A 17,465-nucleotide genomic window follows, 5' to 3' on the forward strand; every position below is an offset into this window, starting at 1 on the left:
CCATTCTGTTAGCTGTCTTCTTGCGTTAAGTAGGGTTTGTTTTGCCATGCAGAAGCTTTTTAGTTTGATGTAGTCCCATTTGTTTATATTACATGCTAAAGTTCTTGCCATTGGTGCTCCATTCTCAAAGACCTTTTTGATATATAGGTCTTCGAGTGTTCTGCCTATTTTATTCTCGATAAACTTTATAGATTCGGGTCTGATTTCAAGGTCTTTGATCCATTTTGAGTTGACTTTTGTATAAGGGGTGAGATATGGGTCGATTTTCACTTTCTTACATGTGGTTTTCCAGTTGTACCAACACCATTTGTTGAATAGGCTTTCTTTGTTCCATTTCAGATTCTTGCCTCTTTTATCAAATATTAGTTGGCTGTATATCTGGGGGTTTATGTCAGGGAATTCTGTTCTGACCCACTGGTCTGAGGTCCTGTCTCTGTTCCAGTACCATGCTGTTTTAATTACTATGGCTTTATAGTATAGTTTCAAGTTAGGTAAGGAGATGCCTCCCAGCTTCTTGTTTTTCAATATGTGTTTGGCTATCCTGGGTCTTTTGTGGTTCCAGATGAATTTTGTGATTGATTGTTCTATTTCTTTAAAGAATAGTGTCTGGATTTGGATAGGGATTGCATTAAATCTATATAGAAGTTTGGGTAAGATAGTCATTTTGACTATGTTAATTCTACCTATCCATGAGCATGGGATGTTCTTCCATTTCTTTAGATCGTCTTCAATTTCTTTCTGAAGTGTTTTGAAGTTTTCCTGGTATAGGTCTTTCACTTCTCTTGTAAGGTTGATTCCTAGATACTTGATATTTTTTGATACTATCTTGAATGGAATTGTATTTTTAATCTCTCTCTCCTCAACTTCATTGTTTGTATATAGAAACGCTACTGTCTTTTGTGTATTTACTTTGTATCCAGCCACTTTGCTGTATTGGTTGATTGTTTCTAGGAGTTTTACTGTGGACTCTTTAGGGTTTTTGATGTAGATCATCATATCGTCGGCAAATAGAGATAGCTTGTGTTCCTCTTTCCCTACTTGAATTCCTTTGATTCCCTTCTCTTGTCGGATTGCTATTGCTAGGACTTCTAAAGTTATATTGAATAAGAGTGGAGAGAGTGGACAGCCTTGTCTAGTTCCTGACCTTAGTGGGAATGCTTCTAGTTTCTCGCCGTTAAGTATAATGTTGGCTATAGACTTTTCATATATAGCTGTAACTATCTTGAGGAAGGTTCCTTCTAATCCTATTTTGCTGAGTGTCTTTAGCATGAAAGGATGTTGGATTTTGTCAAACGCCTTCTCTGCGTCAATTGATATGATCATGTGGTTTTGGTCTTTCATGTTGTTGATGTGATGTATCATATTGATTGATTTGCGTATGTTGAACCAACCTTGCATTCCTGGTATGAATCCCACTTGGTCGTGATGAATGATCTTTTTGATGAAGTGTTGGATTCGGTTTGCTAAGATTTTGTTGAGAATTTTTGCATCTATGTTCATTAGTGAGATTGGTCTGTAGTTTTCTTTCTTAGTGGTGTCTTTGCCTTCTTTGGGAATGAGTGTGATATTAGCCTCATAAAAGGAGTTGGGGAGGATTCCTGTTTTTTCTATGGTTTGGAAAAGCCTATGGAAAAGTGGTAGTAAGTCTTCTTGAAATGTTTGATAGAATTCACCTGTAAATCCATCTGGGCCTGGGCTTTTGTTCTTAGGGAGTTTTTTTATTACATCTTCAATTTCCTCTGAGGTTATTGGATTGTTTAGACTTTCTAGATCTTCCTTTTCCAGCTTTGGCAGAGGGTGTTTGTCCAAGAATCTGTCGATTTCTACTGGGTTCTCTAGCCTAGTTGAGTATAGTTGTTCATAATATGATCTCATGATATGTTGTATTTCATGGGGTTCTGTTGTAATCTCTCCCCTTTCATTTGTGATCCTATTGATTTGGGTGTTTTCCCTCTTTTTTTTGGTGAGTTTTGCCAATGGTTTGTCTATCTTGTTTATTTTTTCGAAAAACCAACTCCTGGTCTCATTGATTTTTTGTATTGTTTTCTTAGTTTCGATGTTGTTTATTTCTGCTCTGGTTTTTATTATTTCTTGCCTTCTGGTTGTGGTTGGATTTCTCTGTTGCTGTTGCTCCAATTCTTTGAGGTGATCTTTTAAACTGTTGGTTTTGTTATTTTCCTGTTTCTTGACATAGGCCTGTATTGCTATGAGTTTCCCCCTAATTACTGCTTTTGCTGTGTCCCATAAATTTTGACATGTTGTCTCTTCATTGTCATTTGTCTCAAGGAATCTTTTTATTTCTTCCTTGAGTTGTTCTTTGATCCAGGTGTTGTTGAGCAGCATGTTATTTAATCTCCAGGTATTAGTTTTTCTCCATTGCTTCTTCTTGATATCAATTTTAACCTCTGTTGCATAGTGATCTGAAAGGGTACTTCTAATGATCCTTACCTTTGTGGTCTTATATAGGTTGGCTTTGTATCCTAAGACATGGTCTATTCTGGAGAAGGTTCCATGTGGGCTTGAGAAGAATGTGTATTCTGCTTTCTGGGGATGGAGGGCTCTATATAAGTCTATCAGCCCTAAATCTTCTAATTTTTCATTTAGAGCTCTTATTTCTTTGCTATTTTTCTGTTTGGTGGATCTGTCCAGTGGTGATAGTGGAGTATTCAGGTCCCCTACTATTATCACATTTCCCTTCATGTGTTTCTCCAGGTTTGCCAGTAGTTGCCTCACATATTTTGCTGACTCTAGATTAGGTGCATATATATTGACCAGGGTTAGTGTTTCTTGATCTAATGTTCCCCTGATCAGTAAGTAGTGACCCTCTTTGTCTCTGATCACTTTCTTGAGGTTGAATACAATTTGATCTGATATGAGAATTGCTGTCCCTGCTCTTTTTTGTTTTCCATTGGCCTGGATGATTACTTTCCATCCTTTTATTCTAAGCCTGTGCTTATCCTGTAACTGTAGGTGTGTTTCTTGTAGACAGCAGAAGTCCGGTTTATTTTTCCTAACCCAGTTCTCTACTATGTGTCTTTTAATTGGAGAGTTTAGTCCGTTTACATTTAGGGAAATTATTGATAGAGAGGACTGTTGTGCAGTTGTATTGTGTGGGGTGGTTGTTGTTACAATCGGGGGTTTGGATTGTGTAATTCGTCTCTGAGTAAATCGCTTAGTATCGGCTTAGTTTGCACAAATAGTTCAAGTTCGTTCATATTTGAGAATGTTTTTAGTCTGCCCTCCCATATGAATGATAGTTTTGCTGGGTATTGGACCCTGGGTTGGAAATTTCTTTCATTCAGTCGTTTAAATATGTCATTCCACTGTCTTCTTGCTTGAATTATTTCAAATGGGAGATCTGGTTTGATTCTTATGTCTTTTCCTTTGTACTTGAGGTTTTTTTTCTCCCTTATTGCTTTCAGGAGTTCCTCTTTCTCTTTGTTTTTTGCCATTTGGATTATTATGTGTCTTGGTGTGGGTTTATTAGGGTCTATTTTATTAGGGACTCTCTTGACTTCCTGGATTTGTCCTGAATTGTCTTTCCAGAGGGTGGGAAAGTTCTCTGTTATTATCTCCCTGACTACCTGTTCTTCCCCCTTCCCTATTTCCTCTCCTTCTGGTATACCTACAATTCTTAGATTGTTTCTTTTGTCTTTATTCATTAGATATTGGATTTTTCCTTCCAGTGCTTTGCCTTTTATTTCTTTGTTGGTTTCTTGATCATTTTTTGATTGCAGTTTTCCTTCGAGTTCTTCGATGTGCTTCTCCAACTCTGTGTTTCTGCTTGTAAGGCTTGTTACTTTGTCTTTTAAATCCTTCACTTCTTTTTGTATGGAATCTCTCATGTTCTTTGACATTTCTTCTTTAATTTGGCTGATTCTTTCATCCATGGCTTTCTTATACTCGGTTGCTAGGGTTTCTTTCATCTGTTTTAGTAATTCTTGCATTTCCTTCCTCATGACCGCTTTTAGGTCTTCTTCCCATGGATCTGTGCATTTTGGTGGACTTGGAAATTTAATAGGGTTTGTCATGTTGTCTCCAGATATTAGGGATTTCCTTGATTTACGCATAATTCTTTGTATTTAATGGTGTGTTTTGGAGTGCTGTGGCTTCTAATTTCGGCCTGCTTTGGTCCCCTTCCTGAAGGTGATTCTAGAGGATGCTGTTGGGTGGGCTTGTTGAACCTGGCTCTTTCTCCTCCCCTTTGCTACCTAGAGTTCGGCCCTCCTGCAGTGGGTATTATTGCTTTTCTACTCCTTATTTCTGTCGGCGGTGCAGTTCCACTCCTGGCCACACTGGTTGCTGGCGCTATTGAGCCTAGATCCCAATCCCCCCTCCTTTCTCTGGGAGTCAATGGAGCTCTGCCCCCTCCAAGTTTCCCTTGATTGAGTTCCCTCAGTCCGACCCTTCAGGCTCTGCCCTCGCCCTTGGGGAGTCCCTGGTCCACTCCAGGGTCCAGGGGGGTGGACTGCTCTAGGTCGCCTGCGAGTCCAGAAGGCTGGCCCTATCTCCCCCCGTCTATTCGGGTTGCTCAAGTTGCCGTTCCAGGTGCCCACCTGGGGGAAGGGACTTGCCCAAATCACTCTCGCAGGCGCTCGTGGTCCCTGGGATGTGCTGGGCTAGGCTCCCGCGTGAGGCAGCAGGGACTCACCCAGGCCTCCCAGGCTGGCGTCTGGGGTCTCCGGGGGATGTGGTGGGCTAGGCGCCCGCGTGAAGGAGCAGGGACCCGCGCGGGCCTCCCGGGCCGGCGTCAGGAGTCTCCGCGGGATGTGGCGGGCTAGGCGCCCTTGTAAAGGAGCAGGGACCCGCGCAGGCCTCCCGGGCCGGCGTCTGGGGTCTCCGGGGGATGTGGCGGGCTAGGCGCCCGTGTGAAAGGGCAAGGACCCGCGCAGGCCTCCCGGGCCGGCGTCTGGGGTCTCCGGGGGATGTGGCGGGCTAGGCGCCCGTGTGAAAGGGCAAGGACCCGCGCAGGCCTCTCGGGCCGGCGTATGGGGTCTTTGCGGGATGTGGCGGGCTAGGCGCCCGTGTAAAGGACAGGGACCCGCGCAGGCCTTTCGGGCCGGCGTCTGGGGTCTCCGGGGGATGTGCCCAGCTAGGCTCCCGCGTGAGGCAGGAGGGACTCACCCAGGCCTCCCGAGCCGGCGTCTGGAGTCTCCGGGGGATGTGGCAGGCTAGGCGCCCGTGTGAAAGGGCAAGGACCCGCGCAGTCCTCTCGGGCCGGCGTCTGGGGTCTCCGCGGGATGTGGCGGGCTAGGCGCCCGTGTAAAGGACAGGGACCCGCGCAGGCCTTTCGGGCCGGCGTCTGGGGTCTCCGGGGGATGTGCCCAGCTAGGCTCCCGCGTGAGGCAGGAGGGACTCACCCAGGCCTCCCGAGCCGGCGTCTGGAGTCTCCGGGGGATGTGGCAGGCTAGGCGCCCGTGTGAAAGGGCAAGGACCCGCGCAGGCCTCTCGGGCCGGCGTCTGGGGTCTCCGCGGGATGTGGCAGGCTAGGCGCCCGTGTGAAAGGGCAAGGACCCGCGCAGGCCTCTCGGGCCGGCGTCTGGGGTCTCCGCGGGATGTGGCGGGCTAGGCGCCCGTGTAAAGGACAGGGACCCGCGCAGGCCTTTCGGGCCGGCGTCTGGGGTCTCCGGGGGATGTGCTGGGCTAGGCTCCCGCGTGAGGCAGGAGGGACTCACCCAGGCCTCCCGGGCCGGCGTCTGGGGTCTCCGGGGGATGTGGCGGGCTAGGCGCCCGTGTGAAAGGGCAAGGACCCGCGCAGGCCTCTCGGGCCGGCGTATGGGGTCTTTGCGGGATGTGGCGGGCTAGGCGCCCGTGTAAAGGACAGGGACCCGCGCAGGCCTTTCCTATTTAGATTATTATTATTACTATTATTAAATTACTATCTACCCAAATTCAGTAGAATAAAAATTCTGATGACATTCTTCAAGAGTTTAGAACAAAATTCACTAATTTTTCTATGAAATTATGAAATGCCTTGAGCAGTCAACATTACTCTGGGTAAAAAAATGAAAAATATTTTTTTAAAAAATAAATTGAATGAAATCCATTGTTGTTGAAAATGTTGTCTAGCTCAGCCTCTTTGAAAACTTTGGGAAAAACAAATAATAATTTATCCACATCACCCTGTGAGTTCATTTCTTGGCATCTATCTCAACAATTCAAAAGATCTTTGCATACCTATGTTCACTGCATCTTCCAGTGAAGATTGTGATCAGCTTTCAGTCATTGTTTATATAGATGCCCTGAGGGACAGAAGAACTAACTTTGGACAGAGGTACAGAGGACAAACACAGATCAGAATTGTCCAGGAGCTTTCTCCCTCTGTGCTAGGTCAGAGGGTCCATGGTGCCTGGACAAGGACCTTGGAGGGTGCCTTGACTAAAGCCCAGTTTAGCTCCCATTTCCTAAACCAAGACCAGGCTCTGCAGGGCACTGAGGGAGGGTCTTTAGAGGCCCAGTGCCTGGAGACTTGTCACTTTTCAGGGATGCTGTACTCACAGGAGTTGTTTCCATTTGTTTTAGCTGTCGTTCTGCCTGGGCTGGCAAGTCCCTAGGCAGAGCAAGAGAAGGGATCGCTAGAGATGGCTCAAAAGTAAGAGCTCAAATGTGAGGATTTATACCAGGCAAAGAGACGGGGTTCTGGCAGAAAAAAAATCAGTAATTCTTGCAGTGTATTGAAAGCTTTTAGATTTCCTTTACTGGGAGTGGGGAGTGGGGTCACACCTGTCAGCGCTCAGAAGTTACTCCTAGCTCTGCACTCAGAAATCATTCCTGGCAGGCTTGGGGGACCAGATAGGATATAGGAAATTGAACCAGGTTAGTCCTAGGTTGGTTGAGTGCCAGGCAAATGTGCTGTGCTATGGCTCTGGCCCCTTAGGTTTATTTTCTTTTTTTTTTAATATCTTTATTTAAACACCTTGATTGCAAACATGATTATGGTTGGGTTTCAGTCATGTAAAGAACATCCCCCTTTCACCAGTGCAATATTCCTATCACCAATGTCCCAAATCTCCCTCTTCCCCACCCCACCCCGCCTATACTTTAGACAGGCTTTCTACTTCCCTCGTTCATTCTCATTGTTAGGATAGTTCTCAATGTAGTTATTTCTCTAACTTCACTCATCACTGAGCTTCATGAAGTGAGCTGGAACTTCCAGCCCTCCTCTCTTTTGTCTCTGAAAATTATTGCAAGAATGTCTTTCATTTTTCTTATAACCCATAGATGAGTGAGACTATTCTGTGTCTATCTCTCTCCCTCTGACTTATTTCACTCAGCATAATAGATTCCATGTACATCCATGTATGGGAAAATTTTATGACTTCATCTCTCCTGATGGCTGCATAATATTCCGTTGTGTATTATAACCCTACACCTATTCTTTGTGTAACCTTACCTACAAGAAAGACCCTCCCATTTCTGGGAGGGGTTTTGGGGAGGTTATAAAAGGTTTTGTCTGAGGGGCAAAGAGAGATTTTGCCTGGATGAGGTTGGAGATAGAAGCAAGAGAAGAGATGGCTGAAAAAAGTTAAGATGCAGGGCAAGCTAAGAATGGCATGTGCTTAAATATGTTTATGATATAGGCCACATACGTTGGCCAGGGAAAATAAAGATGTTATCTCTCTGGAAGCCTGACTGCATGTGAGTGTTCTGCCTGCCACAATCACCTGAACTGGCAGACCTGCCGGCTGATGGAGAAGGTGAAGCTGTGTGGTCCTGAGCTCGAGGACAAAGGCCTCCATCACCATTAACCTCTATCCAAGCCCATCCTAAGGGCCTTATTTATTATTTTAATCAACAGTGCATATGTACCACAGTTTCTTTAGCCATTCATCTGTTGAAGAGCATCTTGGTTGTTTCCAGAATCTGGCTATGGTTAAAAACAACAACAACAACAAAGAAAAAAACACCTCTTATTTAAGAGCAGAGAGAATAGTAGAATGAGTAGAGTATATGCCTTATATGCAGCCAGCCTGGGTTTGATCTTTGGCTTCCCATATGGTCCCTGCCTAGAGTAATTTCTAAGTGCAGAGCCAGGAGTAATCCTAAAACATTGACAAGTATGATTCAGAAACAACAAATTTTTATTTGACTAAAGAAATGTGATCTCCAAATTTATTGGTAGTTGAGTTTTAAGCAGATTATATTTCAACAGCAATCCCACCACCAGTGTAGTTCAACCCCTATGGAAAATTTAGGTTTCTAAGACATGTTCATTTAGTCTAATCCAGGTCTTTGAGCCACCCTGATTCAATTACCCAATCTCTAACTTTCCATAGTCCTTGTGGGAGCTCTGCCCAGCCTTCTTTTTTTTTTTTCATTCTGAAATATCCTTTTATTCTTCATTCCCTTTTTGTTTTTTAATGTATCTTTTGGCTACAAGCAGGGTTTTCTTGCCTTTTACCTAAAATCATTTAGTATTTCTTTTTTTTTTTTATTTAAACACATTGATTACATACATGATTGTGTTTGGGTTTCAGTCATGTAAAGAACACCACCCATCACCAGTGCAACATTCCCATCACCAATGTCCCAAGTCTCCTTCCTCCCCACCCGACCCCCACCTGTACTCTAAACAGGTTCTCCATTTCCCTCATACATTCTCATTATTAGGAAAGTTCAAATCACGGTAGCATTTGCTTTTACCAGCCTTCTAATCACGGTAGCATTTGCTTTTACTAGCTGAGCCTATTCAATGCTTAACTAAAACTGTACTTGAAAGTAACGGTTGGGGTGTTTTATAAAAGGCCTAACTCATCCTTCTGCTTTCTTCCTTCCAGACTTACTGACTCCTGCCTTCTCAACTTCTATGTCCTCTTTGTCCCCTTTGTTCCTAGGTTCTTCACCTCACTAGTGACTTCATAGTTCCACATTACTGTCCCCCACCCCCTCACAAGAAAGCAAGATGTGTGGGAGGCAAACACAGACAAGGCCATTTTCCCTCCTAAATTAGGAAGTGACTCCATAATCAAAATATGGTGCCTAGGGGCCAGAGTAGTGGTGCAGCTGTAGGGCGCTTGTTTTGCACGTGGCTGACCTAGGACGAACCATGGTTTGATCCCCCTGCATCCCATATGGTCCTCCAAGCTAGGAGCGATTTCTGAGCGCATAGCCAGGAGTAACCCCTGAGCATTACCAGGTGTGGCCAATAAAAAAATAAAAGGTGCCTAAGGGCCAGAGCGATAGCACAGCACAGTGATAAGGTGTTTGCCTTGTACACAGACGACCCTGAACGGACCCAGGTTCAATCCCCAGCACGCCATATGATCCCCAGATCCTGCCAGGTGAGTGCTGCCAGGTGTGGCCCCAAAACTTTCCTGTTCTGTGCATACATACAGTGAGCCAACATAGCAGCAGTTACGCAGTGCACTGGGCAGCACATTAGGGAGCTGTTGCGAATGTTAGAATTACTCCTCAGGATTTTTGTTAACAACTGGAATAAGAGTGAAAGCAAACCATCTCTGCCTGCTGTTTCAGGAGTGGAACATCCTGCTCCCTAGTATCAAATTACTGCTTCATTTTGGAGTCCAGGAGAGAAGGTTCTAAGGCCTGGAGAGGTGTGGTCTGAGCAAGCCCAAGAGCAGAGGCCCACTTGGGCAGGCTCTAATATCCTTGGTCATGAAGGTCATCCTGCATCTTCACCTGCATCTAAGAAGGTATCCTTGGCATCTAACATGCCCAAGTGCTCCCTCCTCCTGCCCTAGAGAGGAGGTATTGGCAAGCGGCTGAAATAAAGCCTGGCTGGAATTTAGTCTTGTGATCCTGGCTTCTCTGGTGTGATCAAAACCTCTGTCAAACTTCCCTGTCTTCTTGGTAGTCCTTCTCTCCAGGGGGTGAGTGTTGCACGGATTAATTCATGGATGGGGTCAGCTCAGGGCCAGGTAAGCAGGAAGTCTCCATGCATTACCATCTGTGGTCAAGCCTGAGATACCTCCCTGCCCCTATCTCCAGCCAGATCTCAATCTAGGCACCACCCCGTGATGTACCCCCAGCACCCCCAGATTCCTACATGCTTCCCGATGTGGACTCACCAGACTCTGGCTTCATCCTGGGCTACATTCAATCCTGTTGTCTTCATCCATGTACCAGTAGAGAACCCTAGAAGCTGAGGGTTGAACTTGCGCAGAATGTCTTTCGGGAGGAAAGAGGCAGAGAACTCAGATAAGAGAAATATGGACATTGTCAGGTAGGCATACAAGCTGCTCTGAGTTTCCCTGGGATGGTGCCAGTCCTCCGTGCAGGTGGCCTCTATTCCCTCCATGAGGAAGATCCTGGCCACAGTGAGGGGTTAGCCTGGCCCGAATGATGAGGCCACTCCATGGGCCCTACTTACTGGGCACTGTGGTATGCATCTCCAGACCCTTATCACCACCGATGCTGGGAAAGACAAAGCACATGTGCTAAGTTCCCTCCCCCATCTGCTACTCCACATGCTGTCCTAGTCCTAGTTTGGAAGTCTTCCTTCCAAACCAGAGTCTCGTTCCCATCTGGTATTTTCCATTACCTTTAGGATCAGTCAGAGCCTCCAAGAACTCTGAAGGTCTTAAATGATCTCAAACAGAATGACAAGGCAACCCCACTATTTGTGTCTCTCAGTGATGCATAATGACAGAAAATCAATGAAGACCTTTACCTCTAGGAGAGGCCCATCCACGTTGTGAGCTAGTTCCTAGAGTCAGGTGTAGCTCCCAAGGCTGTCTACAAAGGCAAAGAGAAGTGTCCAGACCTGAACTCTAGGCCACTAGACAAAGAGACCCCCTTACCCTTTCTAATTAGTTTGATCCCTGTCTCCTATATGGTCCCCCGAGCCTGCCAGGAGTGATTTCTGAGCACAGAGCAAGGAATAAATCCTGAGAAATGCTGGATATAACCCAAAATCCAAAACAAACAAACAAACAAACTTACACAAGAATTAGAGCACATTCTTGAGGATGCCAAGGAATCCAGGAGCCTGTGAGCACTCCCCGTATGGATGTCTCCCTACAGAGATCCAGAAAGAGCCCCCAGCCCCACACCAATTCCTCCAGCCCAAGACAGCAGTGAAAAGCCCTAGGGCTTGTGGGTTCCACATATCCTCCTCTATTCAGAGACCAGATGGAGCTGCCTGCCCAAGGCAAAGCTGCTGGTCTAGAAAGTTAGAGAGGGTTCTTAGGAAAGCAAATCAAACCACTATTGAGAGAAGCCTAGAGCATATAAAAGAAGAACCTTTATCAAAGTCAAAATTTTGAATTTTGATGAAAGCCCAAGTCAGTATGCTCCTGTACTTGAAAATACTACAAATATTTAAAAATTTTTAAATAAAAATAAAAAATTTTAAAACTTGATGTTAGTGAAATCTTAGATCAAAGAAAAATTTTCTTTCAATTTTAGAACCTATCTAATAAAATCTGAGCAAGGGTTCTTTTTTACAAAGGGAATAGTATATGATGAGAATCAAACATCATATAATTTTACAGAAGAAAATTTAATTTTTAAATATTTATAATTTAAACAAATTTTTATTTAATTTTAAAGATGCTTATAGGTCCCCAGAGCATTTCTCCACAATCACCCCTGGCAGCCTAAATATTCCCCTAAATCCTGCTGGTTGTGGCCAAATAAAAGTCTTTGATAAAACAGTTTAATTTAATTTTGAAAAATTATTTTTAAAAGACTCAGGATAAAGGAAAATTTCAGCAACAATGATTAAGATTTACTCATTAGGATAAAAAATTGTAAAAAAAAAGAGAGGAGGGAGAGAGAGAGAGAGAGAGAGAGAGAGAGAGAGAGAGAGAGAGAGAGAGAGAGAGAGAGAGACTGGGGCTGGTGAGATAATGCAGCAGTTAGGGCATTTTCTCTGCACCCAGCATATCCAGGAGGACAGACGGTTCGTATCCCAGCATCTCATATGGTCACCCATGCCTACCCAAAGCTATTTCGGGCACTTAGCCAGTGCTGCCAGGTGTGATTCAAAAACAAAAACAAAAACAAAAAATAAAAGAAAAAATAAGAATGAAAAATTGAAAGTAGTATGTGTGTTGAATTGAAAAATTTCTGTGTAAGTTGTGGAATGTAAAACACATACATAGTTAATATGGTTATGCTAGAAAATGTAGCCATTGTCATGGGAAATGTTGCAATCAGAGAAAAGCAGTTATTAAAAAAAAAAAAACCACATCTCCCAAGAGTCTCTGTTTTACAAAATACATACAGATCTGTGTGTTTAGAAAAAAATGTTAAATAAAAACATATTAGAAAACATCACCAGGAATTACCCCTGGTTAAGTATGACTTCAATATTTTATCTGAGTTTCCTAATTTTTATGCCTATCATGAGCATGGTTAATTTGGGGGGGGGCTGATTTCCAAGTTATTTTAAAGAGTCACATGGTACCCTTGAGGACCAATGGGATACGACTCCAGAACATTCTTTATCAGCTCTAATGAGCTGTGTGGACTTGTTAGATGTCCTCTTAGGACTTCAGTTTCCTCATCTGTAAAATTACCAAGTTGGAATCCAGGCCTCCCAGTTATTTTCCCAAATACTGATATTCTAGAAATTCTGGTCTCTCTTATTAGGGAAGTACCAATGCTTTATGACATAATTCCTGCACTGTCCCCCCATAACCTGGAATAATGGTTTTAATGCTTGAACACTTATGAATGCCTAGTAGCTGCTTTTCTTGATAGCAGTCCTACGGACTCAGGATGCAATGAGAGCCAGCTTGTTAACAAGACAGACCTTGATTTGGTATTTCCTAAAAAGAACATGAAAGGTGGGAGGAAACCTATTATTCCCAATAGAAACTCCAGAATAGTGTCTGAATTCCAAGGTCCCAGTGTGCATGCCATAGAGGTCCCATCTCATAACTAAAAGGTAGATGGTTGTAGCATTGATACCCCAGTCTTTTTTTTTTAATTTTTATTTTTAATTATGAGAACAAGGAAGCAAAGAAAGAGGACAAGGTAAAGTTACAGTGGAAGGACAATCACCCATAACATAACTCTCAGAATTCCCCTTGCTGATATCTTAACTTTGAAATTTCAGCCAAAGAACATTAAGACAGAATCCATGTACAATTACTTTCTTCCTCAAGTCCCCAGATTGTAATACATTATAATATTTCTTAACAGCACACAAGGCAATCCAAAGCCATAAAACTTACATAACTCCTTAAACATTACAGGCATAGTATTTTCTTACATTTCCATATACATGCATATTAGCTTAAGTTAACCTCAAATTTTAAGTGAGTTATTTTTAAGGATTAGAGTCAACGGAGCACAGTAAAAAATGGTGTTAGAGTGGCAATTGTTGTTTGCATAGGCCCACCAAAATACGAGGGACATGGAAAGAAATAACCTTGGCCTAAATACAAAGAGACCAGACCCCTGAAGATTCCTGGCACAAGACCAACTCTAGTCTCCAGGCAAGCTAGATCGTCCAATCCAAGACATTGTCTGTAGTGCCAGCACACTTTTATTTTTCACACAGTTTCTGTTGTTGGTATCATGTTTCTGTATTAAAGATCCTGGAATCTGCATATTCTACATTGAAGTCAGGATGTGGAGCGTCCTCTCCTTTCACCTCACAATCAAAGGGCAATGCAGGGAGCCCTGTCCTGTAAGCAGGTCGTTGTTGTTGTTAAGTCTTCTCAGTTTTAAGGGAAGTCTCTTTTGAGCAGGTCAATGTCTGAGCAGTGTAGGGTCTTCCGTGGTAGAGGACTGCTTCCAGGTGATGTTATAGACCAGCCTGGATGTTTTGTGGATGGCTTCCCTGGTTCAGGGATACCCCAGTCTTTTAAACATTGACTCCCTTCCATACACATCCTACATCTCCTTTAGTCCTCTCTAAGCTCTGAACTGTGATTTCTTATTAACCCCATTTCATGCTTAGGGAAACTGAAGCTTTGGCTGCCTTAGCCAACACTAAGTAGCCATGGGGCAAAGAACTCAGGATTCCCATCCAATTCTATGTCATTCTAGAGCAATTCTAAACACTTAAGTAAAAAATGACTGAGTCTGACTTTGACTACACTACCTGTCTGAGGAGCCTTGTGTTTTACTTTCTGAGAATCAATAGAGAAGGAACTTTTTGGCTAGCATGCACACACACACACACACACACACACACACACACACACACACACACTCACACACAGACTCACACTGAGTGGCCTGGTATGTGGGGTCCACCTGGGCCCAGCAGACACTGGCTGCCCACATGAGGAACCTGTAGGTTTCTTACCGGATTCTCTTTCATGATCCTCACCAGATCTGTAGCCTGAGTCCACAAGTGTCTGTTCAATCGAGGAGGGGACACAGGAAAATCAGTTAAGCTCAGCTTGGTTGAGTACTACAGGCTGCCCCAAACCTCCAACCTAGGAAATCTCCGAGCCAGAAGCAGAACCATACAACCCTGGTTTGTGGGGGCAGATGTTGATGTGATTTTGAATGAAGCTCATCATTGAATCACTTGACTGATTTACTACAGATGTTTTATTCTAAATTTATGTTGATTCGATTCTGCTTCTTTGTTCCCATCCTCCCTTCTCTTCTCACCCACCCCCAAATTCCTCCCACAAATACATTGGAGACCACTTGGAGTTCAGGGCCTGCACAGAGGCAGAAAAGGGACTTACTCGGCACTAGATTGGGGTGCCACTTTCCTCCTGGGGATGCACACAGGACTCAGAGCAGTGGGATTGAAGGTTCTTATAATGTCTGAAAGGACTACAGAGAGAGCCACTTTGAGTCCATGGCCTTCACTGGGGATCCCTTGCAGAGACTCAACCCTCTCTAGAGGGAGATGCCAGGGTGGATGCCTCTGTATAAAGCATGGCCTCACCCCATGTGGCCTCTGAAACCAATCGTGAGATATTAAATATTAGACATTGTCATGGGCAAGGCCACACTCTGTGGCACACATGTTACTTTTGTGAAGGGTAAACTGAGGCTGGGAGAAGCCAGGCAAGAGTTAGCTCTTCCAGCTGGCAGAAGCTACTAGGATTTGGGCAATGAGGATCTTGGACATCAAAACTTTTTACTCCCCACTCTTTCAACCATGGAAGGAAAGAGGAGCCAGGACAGGGGTGGGCCATCCTCTCGTTCCACTGAGAGTGACAGCAGGGCAGAAAGACTCTGGGAACACAGTGAAACCCAACCTAGTCTGATAGGCAGAAGAGCAATCAAACTAGTATGTTGAGGCTGGAGAGAAAGTCTAGCAGAAAGGGTATTTGCTTTGCATGCAACCAACCCAGTTTCAATTCTAGGCACCCTATATGGTCCTCTGATTCTTCCAGTAGTGTTCTAAGAGCAAACAGCCAGGAGTAATCCCTGAACACTGCTGTTTATGGTCCAAAAGCAAAAACAAGAAAATAAAATAATAAAAATAAATAAATAAATAGTAAAAATAGTGCTGTATCTTGTCCTAGCACAGCTTTATCTGACTCCTGAACAGAGGTGGCAGAGTCCTAGTGTGGCTTGGATGGCGGTGCTCTGCCCTAGGACAGTGCCCTGCTCATTGTCACCCGAAAGCAGAGAGAGAGAGAGAGAGAGAGAGAGAGAGAGAGAGAGAGAGAGAGAGAGAGAGAGAGAATTCATGAGCTAGAAATAACTCCACGGCTATGTTGGATGCAGAAGAACCTATCCTGCCATCACTGCCTGGTAAAAAAAATAACAAAAACAAAAGGAGCCTGAGAGATAGCATGGAGATAAGGTATTTGTCTTTCATGCAGAAGAACTGTGGTTCAAATCGCATCCCATATGGTCCGCTGTGCCTACCAGGGGTGATTTCTGAGCATAGGGCCAGGAGTGGCCCCTGAACACTGCCTGGTGTGACCCAAAAATCAAAAAAAGAAAAGAAAAGAAAAAAAGGGAAAACAATTTATATAGTTCTATTTGATAGAGGGTTTATTTGCATTTTGTCTCTTGTCACTACTAGAAACATCTATTCTACATTTTTGAGTTGTTTGCAAGTATGGACTCTAGTATCTGATAACAATACCATTGTCTACTGAAAATACAGCTGAACCCTTCAGTAAGTCTTAGTTATACCCTGTATTAAAAAGGTAAACAAGGATGACAATGTTGGATTATCATATCGAAGCCTGCCAGAGGTGAGTACGCTCAGATTTTGTTATATCAGTTCTTTGTATTCATCTTTTCTGGGTAACCTTTATATGACCTAATTAGTTCATTCTGCTATGACAACCATTTTAGCAATCTAATCTCTTTGAACCTATTTTATTTTCTATATGGCTTCTAATCCAATTGCATTTGACTCCCTTTTGGAAATAAGAGGGAAACGAATTTAACACCTGGGATCAAACACAATCTCACACATGAGAGTCACGTATTTTACTATTGAGTCACATATTCAGTCTACCACTTTTGTCACTTTTTCTGGGTTTTCTCATCCCCATACACCATGCTCAACTCATCTCTCTTAAATGGCGCTCTCCCAGTCTCAACCACACCATTCTTTTGAGTTTCAAATTAAACCAGCTCTCCCTTTTTCAGAACATCACAAGGGGACAGTTCCAAATTCCTCCCCTGCAGGAAATTTACTCAATGACATCAAACATGACAAATAAAAGCTCAGGACAGAATTATTCACAGTCAGAGAGCATTTCCTTGTTGGAGGAGTTTGTACTGCAGGTCGGTGCCATCCCTCATCCTAGCTTTAGAGACAGTGGGATGATGCCCTGTCTATTGTCCTATGTGCAGGAGAGAAATAGGCCAGGGCTGTGCAGGATTGAACCAACTTGTAATTTAGTTAACTCCTGATTAACATGTACCCTACTTCTGAAATCCGAGCTTTGGTGCTAAACTGGAACCTTCTGGAGCCAGTCTGGGCTCCTTCCAGTTGTCCCTGAGGCAGCTATGGCTTCAGGACAGAAAGGCTACAGCTCCCATGCTTGGGCTGCACAAGATAAAAGACAAGAAATCTAAGCAAGAACACCCAAGACTAGGAAAGTGTGAGCCTTTATTTAAACTTGTCATGTCCAGGAGGGCAGACAGCAGGACCCTTGATATTGTGGCATGGAAGTGCAGGTTCAATGTGGTGGACAGGAGCAAGTAAGGTAGATGTTGGTGAGGAATGAGGCTGGGGATTGTCAGCAAGTCCCTACACAGCAGTTCTAGAGGTCATTGTCCGGGCTCATTATACTTCCTCTGCTTTTATGGCTTCTTCCTCCTCCTCCTCCTTCTTCTCCTCTTCTTTTTTTCTCCTCCTGTTCCTCTTTTTTCTCCTTCTTCTCTTTCTATTCCTCTTCTTCCTTGTTCTATTCCTACTTCTTGTTCTCTTTCTCCATTTTCCTCTTCCTCCTCCTCGTTCTCATCCTCTTCAGATTTTCTTTTGGCAATACAACATACCAGTATTAACAAAGCAAGAAGTAAGAGGCTAATCAGGATCCAGAGAAGCCAGTTCACTCTAGCAGAAGGACTGTTCTTGTGGGTGAAGAAGTAAGGGTGACTCTGCAAAGCAG

The 17,465-nt window shown here is 43.9% G+C and overlaps 1 protein-coding gene across 1 annotated transcript in view; it reads right to left on the reverse strand.

Annotated features, from left to right (window-relative positions):
- Nucleotides 1-17,465, reverse strand: part of PLB1 (phospholipase B1) — a 112,318-nt gene that overhangs the window by 7,024 nt on the left and 87,829 nt on the right. The window contains exons 47-50 of the mRNA XM_049784689.1: nt 17,272-17,454; nt 14,225-14,276; nt 10,029-10,128; nt 6,499-6,550 (exon numbers count right to left, since the gene is read on the reverse strand). Coding sequence (XP_049640646.1) covers nt 6,499-6,550; nt 10,029-10,128; nt 14,225-14,276; nt 17,272-17,454 — 387 coding nt within the window. The remainder of the gene's footprint in view (nt 1-6,498; nt 6,551-10,028; nt 10,129-14,224; nt 14,277-17,271; nt 17,455-17,465) is intronic.

This window comes from Suncus etruscus, chromosome 12 (genome assembly GCF_024139225.1).
Source record: "Suncus etruscus isolate mSunEtr1 chromosome 12, mSunEtr1.pri.cur, whole genome shotgun sequence".
Classification (NCBI taxonomy): domain Eukaryota; kingdom Metazoa; phylum Chordata; class Mammalia; order Eulipotyphla; family Soricidae; genus Suncus; species Suncus etruscus.